General features: G+C 44.0%; 1 protein-coding gene across 1 annotated transcript in view; it reads right to left on the bottom strand.

The window, feature by feature from the left end:
- SHOC1 (shortage in chiasmata 1) overlaps positions 1-18,807 on the bottom strand; it is a 99,423-nt gene that overhangs the window by 12,886 nt on the left and 67,730 nt on the right. The window contains exons 16-24 of the mRNA XM_054033164.1: positions 18,162-18,273; positions 16,942-17,063; positions 15,362-15,455; positions 14,009-14,140; positions 10,784-10,933; positions 9,591-10,092; positions 5,934-6,772; positions 1,125-1,355; positions 817-1,035 (exon numbers count right to left, since the gene is read on the bottom strand). Coding sequence (XP_053889139.1) covers positions 817-1,035; positions 1,125-1,355; positions 5,934-6,772; positions 9,591-10,092; positions 10,784-10,933; positions 14,009-14,140; positions 15,362-15,455; positions 16,942-17,063; positions 18,162-18,273 — 2,401 coding nt within the window. The remainder of the gene's footprint in view (positions 1-816; positions 1,036-1,124; positions 1,356-5,933; positions 6,773-9,590; positions 10,093-10,783; positions 10,934-14,008; positions 14,141-15,361; positions 15,456-16,941; positions 17,064-18,161; positions 18,274-18,807) is intronic.

The following is an 18,807-nucleotide window of genomic DNA, read 5'->3' as shown; positions in this document are numbered from 1 at the left end:
AGGGGTTTAAGTTGGTTTATTTGAACCTAGGAGTCAAAATTGATGTAACCTACATATCAATGGCATGGAAGAGATGGTGTATGTTACTTTTGCTACAGTATACAGGCTCACTCCTCACCTGCTGAAGTCAGTGGGAGTTTTGGGTTCAATGAGAACAGGATCAAATCTTATATTTTTATAATATATGGATACCTAAACAGCCATATATAAATCACCTGGTCCAAATTCTCTGCTGGCTTAAACTGATACAGTTCCATTGAAATCACCAACAGAGAATTTGACCTCCTGTCTACAGCCTTTTCTAGCATGGAAGGCCAAGCCCTTTGTGACAATACATTGGTACAGGAGAGGACGTGACAGAATTTGCTAAATGTATTTCCTGTGGCATAACTTCAGTGGAAAGTCTGCACTAAGTGGGGAGCAGCACCTTCACTGTATACTCCCTACCAGCCCCAAGACATACACAGGGCCGGCTCCAGGGTTTTGGCCACCCCAACCAGCCAGAAAAAAAAAAAGCCGCGATCGTGATCTGTGGCGGCAATTCGGCGGAAGGTCCTTCGCTCCGAGTGGGAGTGAGGGACCGTCCGCCGAATAGTTGGACCTGCCGCCCCTCTCCGGAGTGGCCACCCCAAGCACCTGCTTGCCAAGCTGGTGCCTAAAGCCGGCTTTGGACACACACTAGAGGCTTGCTATCCATTTTTACAAATGTTATGTCTAGTTTAGTATATGAAGTACTTTAGCTTGTAGCAATACACAGAAACTTTCTTCATGGATATTGTGGGTTCTTCTACTTATAGTTAATGCTAGATATTTTACCTTATAGACATAACTGTCATTTGGATGGATCACAAAATACACATCTGTCTTCTTCCAAGGATGTTCCTTTGCAAAGCTTAAAACTTCATCAATCATAATATCTGCCACTTCATCATTTGGCAAATTTAACACTCCAGTCCCAATTGCAGGGAAGGAAATTGAGGGAAGCTGATACTCCTGAATCTTAAGCAAACATCTTGACATTACCGTTTTTAGTCCCTGCAGAAAAAAAAAGGAGAGTTTTTAGACCTCACTTTACTTTTTGACCTGAAAAAGAGAAGTGAAAATCCACTGTAGCTGAACGTCACCTTGCGCGAATCACTGCTGCTTTGTGAGGACCATACTACGTGGAGCACAGACTTGCAGGCAAGATTGTATCCTTTTGTCAATATGAATTTCTCACAATATGGAGGAAGTTTTTGTAACTCAAACAGAAATTCCTTCTGAAGAGATAGGCCTGCTTTTTCCAGAATTGCTCTTGAAAGGTTTCCTCTTGAGAGATCATCATTCATGACCACAGAATTAACAATGACTGCAGTCTGGAAGAAAAGAACACAAGCTCTCAGTATATTTTATTTCAGCTAAATGCATATTTTACCTGCACTGCAGTCAGATCCCCACTTCAAATGTACCTGTGCAGCTGGTGAAGTTTTTCCTTATTAAAAACACCACCCCACCCTGACACTTCCCCTTTTTAAGGTACATCTTCACTGCATGCTTCTTTCGGCAGTGGGTAGAACACATACCAGCATTACCCTCCTTCCCTCCCCCCCGCCCATAACTAGCAGTGTAGCTGGTGAGGCATGTAGAGTACAAAACATAGTTGAAGGGTGTGGATATGTACACAAGTACATCCCTTACACGCTTTCTACTCACCCAAGCTATGCCTCCCCATCTACACTGGTATTTTTAGCTGCTGAAGCTTTTCCCCTCTGTCTCCGCCTGCCAGAGCCTTTCGTTGACAGGAGTAGCTACACACCGCAGCAAGCGGTGGATACAACAGGCTTTTCGGTGTGGTGCACGGCTATACGTAGCCTACATGCCACTGACAATGGTGCGTAGTGTAGATGTAGCCTTAGAGTAGTAAGCGCTGCCAGTCACACTAATAGTCCTCACCATCTTGTGTACTCAGGAGGAATTGCAAAATTATGGCTGCCTTCTGTGCAGGAGCACTATGGGAGGATGGAAATCCATGAGCTTTCTCCTTCTGCCCATCACGTACTCCCTAGGGCTGCTGTAATTTGGAACTGAATTTGTGAAATGCAAAACTTTTGCTTATGGTATTTTTTTGACCACAGAAATAATGAGTCGAACTTTAGCTTGATTGTTTAAGAGTAATTAAAAATACAAGACTCTGAGCTATACCCATTCAGTTCCTCAGAAGGAATATAACTTTTTATAGTCAGTTGACAGAATTTCTCCCCCATCAACCGAAGGTCATAATTGCTGCCCTTTATTTCCACATCTATAAAAACAAACTTCGTAAGGAGTCAAGATGTTTCTTTAACACACCAAGTATGGAACATTCTGTAAAATACAGGATTTGTTAGAAACAGACTATCATTAAAGCTGTGATGCAGCTTCCAATCTATTCACCCTTTCTGGTTTGCCCATAACTAGGTTGCCATGTTTTACCAGATTTTCCAGTTATAATAAGTGAAATAAGTCTATTTAAATCACATGCTGGTGTTTGTCTAACTTGCTCTTAAAAATCTCCAATGATGGAGATTCCACCACTTCCCTAGGCAATGTATTCCAGTGCTTAACCACTCTGACAGTTAGGAAGTTTTTCCTAATGCCCAACCTAAACCCCCTTTGCTGCAATTTAAGTCCATTGCTTCTTGTCCTACTCTCAAAGGTTAAGAAGAACAATTCTTCTCCCTCCTCCTTGTAACAACCTTTTATGTACTTGAAAACTGTTATGTCCCCTCTCAGTCTTCTCTTTTCCAGACTAAACAAACCCAATTTTTGCAATCTTCCCTCACAGGTCATGTTTTCTAGACCTTTAATCATTTTTGTTACTCTTCTCTGGACTTTCTCCAATTTGTCCACATCTTTCCAGAAATGTGGTGTACAGAACAGGACATAGTGTTCCAGTTGAGGCCTAATCAGTGCAGAGTAGAACAGAATAATTACTTCTCGTGTCTTGCTTACAACACTCCTGCCTGATGTGATAGGAGCTAGGAGAGTAAACTTCTAGGGGATACATGAAAAAAAGTTAACTATTAAAATATTACATTAAAAAAGTAAATGTTAATGCCCTGGTTCTAATGGGGGACTTCAATCACCCTGACCTCTGCTGGGAGAGCAATACAGCGGTGCACAGACAATCCAGGAAGTTTTTGGAGAGTGTTGGGGACAACTTCCTGGTACAACTACTGGAGGAATCAACCAGGGGCCATTCTCCTCTTGACCTGCTGCTTACAAACAGGGAAGAATTGGTAGGGGAAGTAGAAGTGGGTGGCAACCTGGGCAGCAGTGACCATGAGATGGTTGAGTTCAGGATCCTCACAAAAGGAAGAAAGGAGAGTAGCTAATATGAGGGGGAAAGGAGTCCAGGAAAGCTGGCTGTATTTTAAAGAAGCCTTATTGAGGGCACAGGAACAAACCATCCCGATGTGCAGAAAGAATAGCAAATATGGCAGGTAACCAGCTTGGCTTAACAATGAAATCTTCGGTGAGCTTAAACACAAAAAGGAAGCTTACAAAAAGTGGAAACTTGGTCAGATGACTAGGGAGGAGTATAAAAATATTGCTTGAGCATGCATGTGTGTAATCAGGAAGGCCAAAACACAACTGGAGTTGCAGCTAGCAAAGTTGGTAACCAGAAGGGTTTCTACAGGTATGTTGGCAACAAGAAAAAGGTCAGGGAAAGTGTGTGACCCTTAATGAATGGGGGAGGCAACCTAGTGACAGATGACGTGGAAAAAGCTGAAGTACTCAAAGTACAAAACTTTTTTTGCCTCGGTCTTCACAGACAAGGTGAGCTCCTGGGCAACACAGTATGGGGAGGAGGTGAGCAGCCCTCAGCGGTGAAAGAACAGGTTAAGGACTATTTAGAAAAACTGAACATGCACAAGTCCATGGGTCCAGATCTAATGCATCCGAGGGTGCTGAGGGAATTGGCTGATGTGATTGCAGAGCTATTGGCCATTATCTTTGAAAACTCGTGGCGATTGGGGGAGGTCCTGGACGATTGGAAAAAGGCAAATACACCTCTACCCCAATATAACGCAACCTGATATAACACGAATTTGGATAGAACACGGTAAAGCAGTGCTCGGGGGGAGGGGGAGGAGGGGCTGCGCTTGCCGTCGGATCAAAGCAAGTTCGATATAACGCGGTTTCACCTATAATGTGGTAAGATTTTTCGGCTCCTGAGGACAGCATTATATCGGGGTAGAGGTATATAGTGCCCATCTTTAAAAAAGGGAAGAAGGAGTATCCGGGGAACTACAGAACAGTTAGCGTCACCTCAGTCCCTGGAAAAATCAAGGAGCAGGTCCTCAAGGAAACCATTTTGAAGCACTTGGAGGATAGGAAGGTGATCAGGAACAGTTAACATGGATTCACCAAGGGCAAGTCATGCCTGACCAACCTGATTGCCTTCTATGATGAGATAACTGGCTCTGTGGATATGGAGAAAGCAGTGGACGTGATATATCTTGATTTTAGAAAGCTTTTGATACGGTCTCCCACAGTATTCTTGCCAGCAAGTTAAAAAAGTATGGCTTGGATTAATGGACTAAAGGTGGATAGAAAGCTGGCTAGATTGTCAGGCTCAACGGGTAGTGTTCAATGGCTTAATGTCTAGTTGGCAGCCGGTATCAAGCGGAGTGCCCAATGGGTCCATCCTGGGGCCGGTTTTGTTCAACATCTTTTTTAATGATCTGTATGATGGGATAGATTGCATCCTCAGCAAGTTCGCGGATGACACTAAGCTTGGGGGAGAGGTAGATATGCTGGAGGGTAAGGATAGGGTCCAGAGTGACCTAGACAAGTTGGAGGATTGAACCAAAAGAAATCTGATGAGGTTCAACAAGGACAAGTGCAGAGTCCTGCACTTAGGATGGAAGAATCCCATGCACTGCTACAGGCTGGGGACCGACTGGCTAAGCAGCAGTTTTGCAGAAAAGGGCCTAGGGATTACAGTGGATGAGAAGCTGCATATGAGTCAGCAGTGTGCCCTTGTTGCAAAGAAGGCTAACGGCATATTGGGCTGCATTAGTAGGAGCATTGCCAGCAGATTGAGGGAAGTGATTATTCCCCTCTATTCGGCACTGGTGAGGCCACATCTGGAGTATTGCATCAGTTTTATACCCCCCACTACAGAAAGGATGTGGACAAATTGGAGAGAATCCAGTGTAGGGCAATAAAAATGATTAGGGGGCTGGGGGACATGACTTACAAGGAGAGTCTGAGGGAACTGGGCTTGTTTAGTCTTCAGAAGAGAAGAGTGAGGGAGGATTTGATAGCAGTTTTCAACTACCTGAAGGGGGGTTCCAAAGAGGATGGAGCTCAGCTGTTCTCAGTGGTGGCAGATGACAGAACAAGGAGCAATGGTCTCAAGTTGCAATGGGGGAGGTCTAGGTTGGATATTAGGAAACACTATTTCACTAGGAGGGTGGTGAAGCACTGGAATAGGTTACCTAGGGAGGTGGTGGAATCTCCATCCTTAAAAACCTCTAAGGCTCGGCTTGACAAAGCCCTGGCTGGGATGATTTAGTTGTGTTGGTCCTCCTTTGAGCAGGGGGTTGGACTAGATGACCCCTTGAGGTCTCTTCCAACCCCAATCTTCTATGATTCTATGATAACTTTATTCTACTGACGGTCCTGACTCTATCTGTTGTTTTCTCCTATTCTCTCATAACAGGGCTCACTCACACTTTTCATAACTCAATAGTCATATTATAAGAAGATACTTGTGTATATAATGTATTGGTCCACTGATTCTAATGTTGGGTAACTAAAGGCAAGAGGACAAGATGCACATTTACTGGATCAATACAACATGCCTTCTAATCTCTTCGTGTCTAATCCTGCAAGGTGCTGGGATGCAAGTCCATGCTCAGCACTTCACAAGATCAGGGCCTTCGTGCTCCATCATGAAGACTTACTTGCTGATCTTCAATGTGTCCTCTTATGATGTGTAGGCAAAGACCATTGATTGTGATGGAATCTGGAAGCCGGTTTGCTGAAGCTGGTGGAGTCTCCTGAAGTGAGTTGATGTCACTCCTGCCCAGCAACTCTTCACAGGCCTTTTTCATTGCTGCAACTGTGGGCTCAGTAATGTTCACCAAGTGGATTTCTTTGAACCAGCCAAATAATGGAGCTAGCTCAACAAAATTCTTTATAGTCCGTACGATCACATGAGCACATAAATCTAGTGGGAAGCCAAAAATTCCTGAGCTCACTGCAGGGATTGCAACAGACTTTATATTATTCTCCGGAGCATTAACATATTTCAGGACATTTATAATAGCTGTCTCAAGCATGTGACAACATCTCTCACTTTCATTTGCAGACCATCTTGGACCTACTGTGTGGATAACTTTCTTACAAGAAAGCCTGCCTCCACCTGTCACTACTATTTGGCCAGTGGTGAGTGTTCCATGGCGATCAATATAACGTTTACTCTCTTGCTTAATTTCTGGCCCACCAGCTTTCACCAGGGCAAGAGCAAGGCCTCCAATATGGTCCAGATGTTCATTGGCTGCATTCACCAAAGCATCAGCATTATGTCTTGTCATATCATCCACCCAAACAGATATCTCAATTCCTTCCTTCAGGCTTTTCTTGTATACTTCAAGGGGACATCTTATACTCTTAAGGAGAGACATGCAACCAAACTTCTTTTCAATTAGGTCACGTAGACAGCTCTCTCTTCTCGTAAGGATTTCATAAACATCCTTACTGATGGGAATTGTTAAGCTCTCCTCTGTATCCTTGCTGGACACTAGATAATAAAACAATTTGAAGAGAAATGCAGTAATCCAATGTAAAAAACATTTTTAATGCAGACCATATTTTAAAGCTTTCAATCATTTTTAAAACTGAGTGGGATGATAAAGGAAAATTACTTACTGATCATTCCTTTTGTCATAGTCTTCTCTCCTCCTATTCTACCTTAGAGACATAGCAAAGACAGCCAGTTTTTGGGTCCCTTTACCAGTAAAGCAAGAAGGCAAAGGCCTTACAAGTCAGAGTTTCCTTGTAGAAGCCCCAATCTGGCCCCATTCTTGCCCATGTCAGCTGCCATGACTAACTCTCCTCTTATCCAGCCAGGCCTTTGTCTCCTAAATCAATGTGCAGCCTATGAGGACTCTGTTGTATGGATCAGTTTACACATACACCTTCACCTTTGTTCCAATCAGATGCCATTCCCTGACTTCCCAGGAAGAACTCTTCTTCCTTCCTCTGTCCATTTGGACTTCCTGTCTGGACTGTGGGTCATCCCACATCCCATCCTTCCAGGTCTTTTCTCTTTCCCTCCCTCCTTCCAGTCCAATCCACATCACCACTGATGTGAATTTCAGAGGCGTGGGAGCCCATTTTGATTTTGAGGAACAGAAAAGGCTCAGCATCAATATTCTGGAGCTGCCAGATATCCACCTCATCCAACAAACCTGTGAACACTTGGTTTTCCAGTCCCATGTCCTCACCCAATAAGCTCACTCTTTAGTTCTGCAGCTTCTCAGAGGCCCTTTCTTTTTGCCCACAGCAGAGAGTCCACAATCTCCCTACAAGTTTTAACTTTAAGTAGCGCTGTAGGAGAAGAAAATGGGCCACCATCTCGTTTCACATAAGCCACCAAACAGCTGTCAGATCAACAATTTTTTTTAATCACAGCCCACTGGGAGTAAATCTCAACTAGCAACACAGAACTGCAAAGGTCTTTATACCATTATGAATCTCCTGAGTTATATAATCCTCTGTATTGGTAGATTTCTATAGAACTACATACAGGAGATCTCTTTTTAACTTGTTTGTGACAGTGTAAATCAGGGGTCGGCAACCTAAGGCACACGTGCCAAACACAGCACACGAGCTGATTTTGAGTGGCACGCAGCTCCCCTGAGGCGGTCCCGGTCCCCAGCCCCCCCCCCCCCCCCCCCCCCCCCGCCACCGCTCTCCCCTGCGGGGGCAGGAGGCAGAAGCTTGGTTCTGCAGCAGCCAAGCTTCCCCCCTCCCCCAATTCTTCCCCCAGTGTGATGCTTTCCGGCCCCTCCTCCTCTCCTTCCCTGGCCAATCAGCTGATGGCCCTAGCGAGGGGGAGGGGGAAGAGCGGCAGCGTCCACACAGCTCCGTAGAGGAGGCAGAGAGAGGTAGGGACGGAGCCTGGGGGAAGGGGGTGGAACAGAGCATATCCCTTCCAGCCCCCTGCCCTGAGCCGCTCAGGGCAGGGGGCTGGGAGCACCCCCACGAGCCGAGCACCCCAGCCTTCTGCCCTGCACCCCCACAGCCCCATCCCTCTGCCCTGAACCCCCCCAACCAACACACACCCAGCCTTCTGCCCTGCACCCCCCACACCCCCAGCCGTCTGCCCTGAACCCCCCACACCCCAACACACACACAGCCTTCTGCCCTGCACCCCCACACCCTCCATCCCTCTGCCCTGCATCCCCACAGCCCCACCCCTCTGCCCTGAACCCCCCCACACACTCAGCCTTCTGCCCTGCACCTCCCATACCCCCAGCCATCTGCCCTGCACCCCCACACCCACCCAGCCCTCTGCCCTGCACCCCCCCAGCCCTCTGCCCTGAACTCCCCACATCCCAACACACACCCAGCCTTCTACCCTGCACCCACACACAGCCCCATCCCTCTGTCCTGAACCCCCCCACACACTCAGCCTTCTGCCCTGCACCCCCCCCATTCCCCCAGCCCTCTGCCCCGAACCCCCCACATCCCAACACACACCCAGGCTTCTGCCCTGCAGCCCCACTGCCCTGATCTCTGAACCCCCCCCGCCACACCCCAGCCTTCTGCCCTGAACCCCCTCCCCCAGCCCTCTGCCCTGACCCCTGAAACACCCCCCCCAGCCCTCTACCCTGACCCCTGAAACACCGCCCCCCCCACCAGGTCTGGGGTCCCGGCCGCAGGCCCTGATCAGACCGCTGCTGGCCTAGGTGGACAGAACCTCAGGCTAGCAGCCTGCTGAGCAGGCTGGTGGGGTAAGATTAGCATTTTAATTTAATTTTAAATGACGCTTCTTAAACATTTTGAAAACCTTGTTTACTTTACATACAATAGTTTAGTTATATAATATAGACTTATAGAAAGAGACCTTCTAAAAACGTTAAAATGTATTACCGGCACGCGAAACCTTAAATTAGGGTGAATAAATGAAAACTTGGCACACCACTTCTGAAAGGTTGCCGACCTCTGGTGTAAATCCTTACAATTTGCACGAGTTTACCATACTTTTTAGCTGAGCGACTGTATCTATTTCTCCCCTCAGTTGTAGTCTAAAAATAGACTGTTCGGCACCTCATTGTTACTAAGGTGTACAGAATTTAAGCTGTTTTTCATCCAAGCACTTTTTCTTTACCATACCTGTACTGTACTTTTACAAGTGTGGGGAAATCATGTAAAACTAATTAAACATAAAATTGACATCCTCGTCTAGGTCATACATTTTGGTTTGCTTTCAACTAAACCATGTGCATGCTTTCAAGTATACTTATTTCAGCTGCAGTGAAATTTCAGTTCAAAGAAGAAGGGAATACATTAATAAATTCTAATCTGCTCTATAACGTGAAAAGAAAGCTTACCTGAATCGTAATACTCCTTAGGGGTTTCTGGTGGTGAGATTCTGGCTTCATAATTCACATGGCTTGATTCCAAAGAAAATACATCTGACTCACTCTGTTTTAAGAACGAAGAACTATCTGCACTCTCGGTTCCCACATTTTTCATAAAAGGAAGGTACTGCTGACCATTTATATCATGGTCTGTCTCATCAAAGCAACTGACCTGTCCACAATAAGACAGCGAAGATGTTAACATGCTCTGCCTCTCACTTGATCTCGAAGGAGAACAAGACTCATTTTTGTAATAATCTAAGGACTGACTTCTGCTGTTCTGTATGTTATCAAGCAATTCTGAATAATGATAATCTCCTTGAATATTAGAGAGCAAAGACTTGGAAAACGAAGCCTGAGGAAAGGTCATGTTGAAGCAGCTCCATTGTTCTTGGGGTGATACAGTTTTCTTGGGTAATTTTGGAGGAATGGAAGAACTTAGGTTATACAAAGAAGTGATGTCACAAAAATGCTGAAATGAAAGAAACAGACTTAAGGAATGTTTATGGTACAATTCAACACTATAAAATCCAAATATGAAAAAAAGTTAAAGTAGTTTTCAAGATCCCAAGACATAGATACATTTTTCTGTCTGCCAAAAAGAAAAAGTTACCCTTGCTGACATTTCTCTGGTGGCCTTCCTGCACTAATGGGGGCATGGAGCATTTAATGCTGTGAGAAGATTCAATGGAGAGGGGAGAACCCAGATGAAAAGAAGAAAATTTAAAAGGAAAAAGGTGAGGAAACATTTCATTGTAAAAAGCCCCAAAATTAAGATTAACATTAAAGTAAACAAAGGCTCTAGGTAATAAAAGACACCTGGTTCTGAACACGCCAGAGAGAAAGTTGATGGCTGGGGTATACACTGCCCCTCTTTAGTAACAGTTTTAGAAGCCTCCAACACTGATATAAAGGGGACTCAACTCAACGGTTAAGTATTAATATATATGCCAATTCAGATATGAATAAAAAATACTCTAAAACAATTAGGACTAATGCAGCTGGCAAGCAATGAAAAAATATAACAACTTAGTTATCTGATTAGTTTTTAAAATTATATTAGGAAATATAAACATATAACCTGAGAAAGCATTCTGTAAAGCCTTATTTATTACACAGACAGCTGGACTGCTAGTAAAATATATAAATTCACTATGCCCAACCTTTAGAACTTTTTCTGGAACCTCAGGCAGGAGTTCCTGAAGTTGGTCAAAAGTTGCCAACAACAGCCACTTCAGTGAAGACCCCTTCTTTAACAGGAGCTGAGCTACTAGAGGGTTTATACATGGAAAAGTAAGCAAGCACTTCTCTGCCTGGGGGAAAAAAAAAGTCACTGTCAGCTTCCGAAATGATCCATTTGGGACATTCAGCTTGCTCTGTTATTAGAAGGTAAAGAGAATACCATCTTTATATAATCTCTGGGCACAGAATCTGTCACAGAACCACAATTCCTAGCAGGTAGGCCTTGTATACACCACCTAAACATCTATAAATAGAATATCTTTCTAGAGGGGTGTAGTGAAGCGGACTGGCCCCCGACAGCCCCTGAGGGAGAGGAGCCTGAATTGGCGCCCAAGTGGGCGGAGCCACCGCCACCTGTTCCCGCCCCCCGGAAGTCAAGGGGCGGGACAGGAAGTATAAGAGCCAGGCCCCAGCTCTCAGTTGGACCCCAGCAGCCGGAGAGGCCAGACGTGCCGGTGCGAGCTCCGGCTAGACCAAGGCTTCCCAGAGCCAGGTACCCGGACACGGACGGACCGAGCTGCCCCAGAGCCAGATACCCGGACACCGACCGACCGGACCTCCCCAGAGCCAGGTATCCCGACGCGGATTGGCCAAGCCTTCCCCAAGCAAGGTACCCCGAAGTAGCCTGGCCGCACTTGCCCCGAGCACGGTACCCCGAGGAGGGGCCCGACCGCTCCCCTTACCGGAGACCAGAGGAGCAACCCGACCCAGACGACCCTCTGCGAACTGAGGAACCCATGGTGTGGGACCCCGCTGCCGAGCCCAGCGGGGAGCAGGTGGAAATGGAAAGCAGCCCGGGGGTAGCTGACCCCAGTCTAGCTACAACAGAGAGCGAACCAATGTTGGTGTGTTGCGGTCAGGACCCCACCAACACAGCGGCAGACTGACTGCCGCTCTTAGGGCCCCGGGCTGGGACACAGTGGAGTGGGTGGGCCTGTGTCCCCCCTGCCACCCCACTTAACGGGTGGCAGCCTCCCCCTCCAGCCAGCGTTCTGGCACCGCAACTGAGCTATTGTTTGCTGCCCTGAACTATTGCTTGTTGCTCCACCCTGACTGAGGGTCTGGGGCGTCCTGAGTTTGTCCGTGCTCAGCTCCTGATACCCCCGACCTGAGCCCACCCTCCTGAACTATTATTTGTTGCCCCGCCCTGACTGAGGGCCTGGGCCTGCTAACTCTGTTTGGGCTCAGCCTGCAGGAAGGTCCTGAGCCCCTGAACTATTATTTGTTGCCCCGCCCTGACTGAGGGCCTGGGCCTGCTAACTCTGTTTGGGCTCAGCCTGCAGGAAGGTCCTGAGCCCCTGAACTATTATTTGTTGCCCCGCCCTGACTGAGGGCCTGGGCCTGCTAACTCTGTTTGGGCTCAGCCTGCAGGAAGGTCCTGAGCCCTGAACTATTATTTGTTGCCCTGCCCTGACCGAGGGCCAGGGCCTACTAACTCTGTTTGGGCTCGGCCTGCAGGAAGGCCTTGAGCCCCTGAACTATTATTTGTTGCCCCGCCCTGACTGAGGGCCTGGGCCTACTAACTCTGTTTGGGCTCAGCCTGCCGGAAGGTCCTGAGCCCCTGAACTATCATTTGTTGCCCCGCCCTGACTGAGGGCCTGGGCCTACTAACTCTGTTTGGGCTCAGCCTACAGGAAGGTCCTGAGCCCCTGAACTATTATTTGTTGCCCTGCCCTGACCGAGGGCCTGGGCCGACTGACTTTGTGAGGGCTCAGCCTCCAGGACGGTTCTGGGCCCCCCGGGATCCTTGTGGGCCGCCCTCCCTGAGCCAGCGGGTGGACGGTGTAGTGAGGCGGACTGGCTCCCGATAGCCCCTGAGAGGGCCCAACCCCCGCACCGGACCTTTACAAGGGGGAACAAATTATGTACAACTGTATGGTAAGAAAAGTGTATAGGAAGATGAAAGTAACTGCTCTATACCTAAGGTTGACAAAAATGATCCATTTAATCTGGATTTTCAACACACAACCCAAACTTTTCTAAAAAACTTACTTTGGACCTAAAAAGTCACATGTTTACTCTCAGGTTAGAATAGATTCCCCCTCCCCCCACCCCAAGTTCAAGGGAAACTGCCCAAGCTGTGTGTTGTACTCTACATAAGGCCCTTTGTTTTCAGGTTTTATTTGTCTTAAAAATTTCTGGGAATTTAGGGGGAAGCGAGGTATACACGGTACTCATGGGAGGCAGCAGTTGGGAGGTCTGGGCTGCCAGGATCCAGCTGCCTGCCCATCTCGCTCCCCAACTCAGCAGAAGTAGATGGGCCGCGCTGAAGGGCTGGAGTCAGGAGGCGGCTCTGCCCGGCAGGGAAAGCAGATGGGGACTATCACCCAGCTCCCCTGCCCATCATGCCCCCACTACACACTACCTGGCAAGGAGCCACCTGATAGGGGAGCCTCCCTCGGCTGCAGGGGCTCAGCTCCCTTCCCGTCTTGTCATCTCACTTCCCCATGCAGACAGGCTCATCCAGCATGTAAATATCTATACATCAATTATCCAGTGAGTAAATAAACAAACGTTTACTATCTTGGGCTCAATACTGCAAGCACGTAACTAGTCCCATTGACTTTAATGGGATAAACTACATACTTACAGTTAAGCATGTGCTTAACTGCTATGTTGGCTTGGAATCAGTGTTCAGAACCCTGCAGGATTCGGCCATTGTTCTGTAATCTGTCCCAGTTTATTTAGCTTTTAGAATTTGGTGCACAGGATTATAGTGTCACAATAAACAGGATAGGGTGACCAGACAGCAAATGTGAAAAATTGGGACGGGGGTGGAGGGGGGGGGTGTAATAGGAGCCTATATAAGAAAAAGACCCAAAAATTGGGACTGTCCTTATAAAATCAGGACATCTGGTCACCCTAAAACAGGACGAGTCTTTTCCAGCCGAGATATTCAGATTGATTTGCTCCCTGGGATATTCTACTGCCTCTTAACACTGAGGATGAATCCCTCTTCCAGCACAGCTGCCCCTGAAAGCACTGGGGAATGAAAATTGCAACTAAGGCCCATTGTGATTCAGGCCCATTGTGTTTATATTTAACAACAAAACAATAGAAAACTGGAATAATGAAAACAACCTAGCATTTTAAATATCTTACAAACAGTAAGAGAATTGCTACACTTAGCACAAAGACAAACAAACCTCAGATGGCAAGATAGAAAGCCAGGATCTGTCCAACCATTCACAAGGATTTGTTTTAGAAGACATCAAAATGTTGTCAGCAATCTGACGAATTAACAATGCTGTCTCTTCAACCCCTGGCACAAGAGCTACCTAAAATAATTTAAAATACGTTAGCTCAAAGGTTATACTTAAGAGTAAAAGGTTGTATTCACAATGGTCTGCAGCAGGCAAGAAACTAGAAAACTTAAAGATGGTCCTGAAACCAAAGACCTATAGTCATTAAAATTGTTCTATGCAAGTGATATGGAGGGCTGTAGCCTCCATCTTCAGCACCCACACACTGCCTCTGGATTACTCAAACTCTATGTTGGTAAAATTAATTCCCCTACAACACCTTTTAGATATGATCAAGTATGTAGCTATAACAATACTCCCTTTCAAAAAAGGTAATTCTTGTAAGCCTAAATTTGATACGTTATAGTAAAGGTGTAATACGTTCCAGGAATTCAGGATATTTAGCATTTTGAATGCCTAAGTAATTTTCTAGTGAATTACTGAACACACATATTGAACTGTACAAGGATTGACTTTCAGATATGTCATTTCCCCACAGCTAATTTGACTAGGATAACTTTGCAGGAGATTTTAATGTATATGTGACAGTAAATCACCTTATCTTTGCCATTTATTTTATGCATTTGTATCAGCTAGTCACACATACCAACTTGATGAATCACAAAAACTTTCCCCTCTTTTTTTAATTTCTACTACTCCAAATATCGGTAAAATTTTTATAGAAAAAACATTTTTATAAACTTTCTTCTTAGTACACAATGGATAAAATTTCTTTTTAGTACACTTAGTACACCCCTCTGCCCCAATTATAACGTTTGCTGGTGAAATGACACCAGTAGAGAAAGCTTTTCCTCTTTTAAAACAATAGATTTGTCTCTTAAGAATCTTACAAATCACCTTCTTTAGTATCTTTTTACAAATAGTGACATTAACTTTGACTTGTGAGTCAAAATGCAGAAGCCACACCACACTACAAAAAAGGATAATACAGCTGGGTTCACATACACAATAATGGATTGATAAAATTATGATATTTTCTCAGTATTATGACCTCTAGTGGTAAAACACAGCTATTTCTGATTCTTAGTCTGAGCCCTATTCAATGTCCATTGAAGTCAATCCGAGCCTCATTCAATGGCAATGATCAGGCCCCTACATCTCATTTTAATCAGGTATTTAAATTTAAACTATTTCATACATTTGATTTTGTGTACATGCTTTGTCAAATGTTTTGGTAATGGCACGGAGGTGGTTTTATGATACTGAAGGTAAAAGAAATTTTACTACAGAAATTACCTTCACTTCAAAGTCTTCTGATTTCTGTGAAAATGGAACCAAAGCAGCATAAATTAAGGATAGATGATGCAGAGTCTTGCCCGTGAGGCTGTATCTGAAACAGAGTTACATTATACAAGGGGCAGCTTTAGCTTGGGTTCAATTACGCCTACAGAAATCATGAAACTAATGGTGCCGAAGCTGAGTGGCACTGTGACCCTGTGTGCCAGGTCATAACACCTGGAGTGGGGCGCCAGGCCCAGGCCCAGACCCACAGGACTGGAGCTGTTGCTGTGGGGTGAGTGAGGGCCAGGCTTGCTCGCCAGGCCATCGCCCCTACCTCTAGGGTTCTCACCTCTACACCGGGTTGAGATTAGAGTGATGGTGTTGCTTTGGGTATTTATTGGATTATTATCCAATATTATGCTTCCTAATTTTGTTCTTACCAGTAGAGTATTGTTGAAATAGCATGCTCTATCATTTCTATATTATCTTTGTATTTATTTTTTGTTTTGTTTCATACTGCAATTACACTAGAGTTAATGAATCGGGAGGTTGCATCCGCCCCTGCATTATACATTAGAGATATTTGATAGCTGCATATAATATTTTCAAAACAACAGACAAAGTCTTCTGTAACTATGTAGTTTACCTACCAGAATTCTGAATATTAACTAAAGCTCTGTGAACATTAATTAACAAATAGCTCTGCAAGGAGCAACCGGAATGCAGCTGAATCACTCAACAGGAGAGGCTGCATTGTGAGGGAGAAAAATGATGTCAGTCTTCAGTGCACAGTCAGTGCTATGAGCAACAGCACTGGAAGGGAACCCAGTTAATAAGGGAGAAAGAGCGCAAAGAAAAAATAGCCAGTGCAGGGAGAATTTACTGCTTACCATTAGTTTACAGGAGAAGGCTTATGGGAAGAAAATGGTAGTTACATGAGACAGCAGAATCAGAGATTCAGGTACTACTTATGAACGAGGCAGAGCTTCTGGAGCAAAAGCAGAAGGGTCGCTGGCAATGATTGACAGATTTGGAGAATACATGCATAGCTGCCAGGCAGGATATAATACTGATGCCGTGATTAACCGACATGCACTTGTAGGACATTAGTTTATTTTAGTCCATTACAATGCACGGTTCCAATGGTTATTGTTGTCAAGCCAGTATTGTCTCCAGATACGTTGATTTTTATTTTAATATCAAAGGATGTCTGATCTAAGTCTTAACTGCTTAGAAAAGTAAATTTATTTTTAAAACTGAATGGTTCATCTCTTGAACATGACCAAAAATAATTTAAAAACTCAAAATACCCTGTTTTGACCCATTAGGGTACCAAGAAATTAATTGCCATGTAAATCAGTTTACTGAGTCCCAAGATAAAAGTGTGGCAACACAGAAATGGAGTGAAAAGTCCAATGCAAATTGGAAACACAGTGGAAGTTGAATATGTAGCTATTTATATTGTTGTAAAAGAAGTGCATGACTTGCAATTAAATTTAAACATTTTGTTAAGTTACTTTGTTCTAGTAAATGATTTCGCATAGTGACAACTCTGCTTTATAACACCGTGCTAGCAGAATGAATGTTTAACTTACTCTGAATTCAGTCTCTCTCTGGAATACAAAATCATCCAACAGCAACTGTATTGGAGTGATAGTGCCATCAGTCTTAATATGATATTATCAGAGGATGTCTCATAATTCAGTTCTTCCAAAGTCTACCGCAAAATTAGCACAAAAAGGGTAAAAAAAGTGAATATATTTACAAGGCTGCTGTAAGATTTAAAATGTGCATCACTGTAATGTAAACTTTACAGTTGAGAAGGAGCCTTATTAAGTGGATAAAGCTCACTGGACTGGAAGCCAGGAGACCTAGATTCAATTCTGACTTTTATTCTGTGTGAACTTTGGCAAGTCATTTGACCGCACCATGCCTCAGTTTCCCCTTTTATAAAATGAGGATATTTATGTACTGCACAGGTTTGTTCTTAGGCTTATTGAGAATTATAAAAGTGCAAATTATTATTATTAATCTTTACCTTAATCAACCTATATGTATTACACTATGGATGTATTGGATTTATAAAGTACAACGTGGCTAAATACTACGCTGTAGGAGGGCATAGACGTGTTCTGTTTTCAATAATTTTTCACTTGACCAGAGCTCAGAGTATTAATATGTGAATTTATACTCAATTTATCTTGCAATATCAGTTTTTCTAGCTGTCATACATTGAATAGATGAATAAACGTAAGGAATTTTAATAACAAAGTTTATACGATCATGTTCAGTTGTTCAAACCTTAGTGTAGGGCAAATTCTTCTCTACCTTAGCATGTATATCTTGTTGACATGAAAGGAATTAACATAGATATCAATGAGAGGATACAGTCATCTATAACTTGAATTGTTTACAAAATATTTTCAATTATACAACCCCTTTTTCAAGTGTGGGGTCTTTAATAATAAATATTCAATATTATCAAAATCACTTCAGGGATTTTAGAACAGAACTGACGACAGGGATAATGCAGGTCAGCTTTGCAGCTATTCTGTTATCAAGCATAAGTGTAGAAAGAAGATACAATACAAGATCAATCAGTAAATGCCTCAATGACATAAACAGAATTTTGGATTCATTCAACTCTGGAATAACTTCTGGGATGAGAAGCTATTAGGATCTGAAATGGTCATCCTAAGGAGGGGGTTAAGAGGAACAACAAAAATGGCTAGACGGCTGGAGAGACTGGTTTATAAGGAAAAATTAAGAGATGTAACTGAGTGCGGAATTTGACCATGTTGGTCTAATTTTGTACCTCAATAATTATGGCAGTGCGTTCATCTATTGTTATCACGATATATCGATCTGTACCTCCAAAAAGCTGTAATGATTCACTGCAACTTCTCTCAACAAAAGTAATATTGTACCTATAGAATTCACAAACTGTCAGTAAATTTCATTTAAGTGAAATGATGAAATCTTCCTAAAAGGAGAGGAATGGTGTTGTGAAGTCCTTTTATTTAACTCTTCAACTCCAATTATATGGATTTTTAATTTCTTGATCTTGTGAACCCCCAACTATACTTCAATTAAGACATATATTCAAAGGTCAAAAATCAATATAGTTAGACTTCAATATTTCAATATTTATTCTGTTAGGTTTAATTCCACATACATTTAATATTACCTTGATGTACTGCCACAGTCTGCACACAAGGTTGCAGTTCCATGAAGCAACATTATGTAATGCAGAGATTGATATTTATAAGTCAGCAAAACATTTTGATGTTGAAATTTGCAGTGTAGCAAAGTCAACCCTTTTAACTTCTTGTTGAGAAGCTATAGCTGTATTACATTGCTTCTGACAACTAAAAAAGATTTTAGCAACATGCTACCCTGATTATTAGCCATTCCTTCCTCATTTAGGGCCATATCCCTCTTCTCTATCACTGTGCAGCACA

Source organism: Malaclemys terrapin, chromosome 6 (genome assembly GCF_027887155.1).
Source record: "Malaclemys terrapin pileata isolate rMalTer1 chromosome 6, rMalTer1.hap1, whole genome shotgun sequence".
NCBI lineage: Eukaryota > Metazoa > Chordata > Testudines > Emydidae > Malaclemys > Malaclemys terrapin.
The sequence above is the reverse complement of the archived record's forward strand: the minus strand, read 5'-3'. Positions and strand labels throughout refer to the sequence as shown.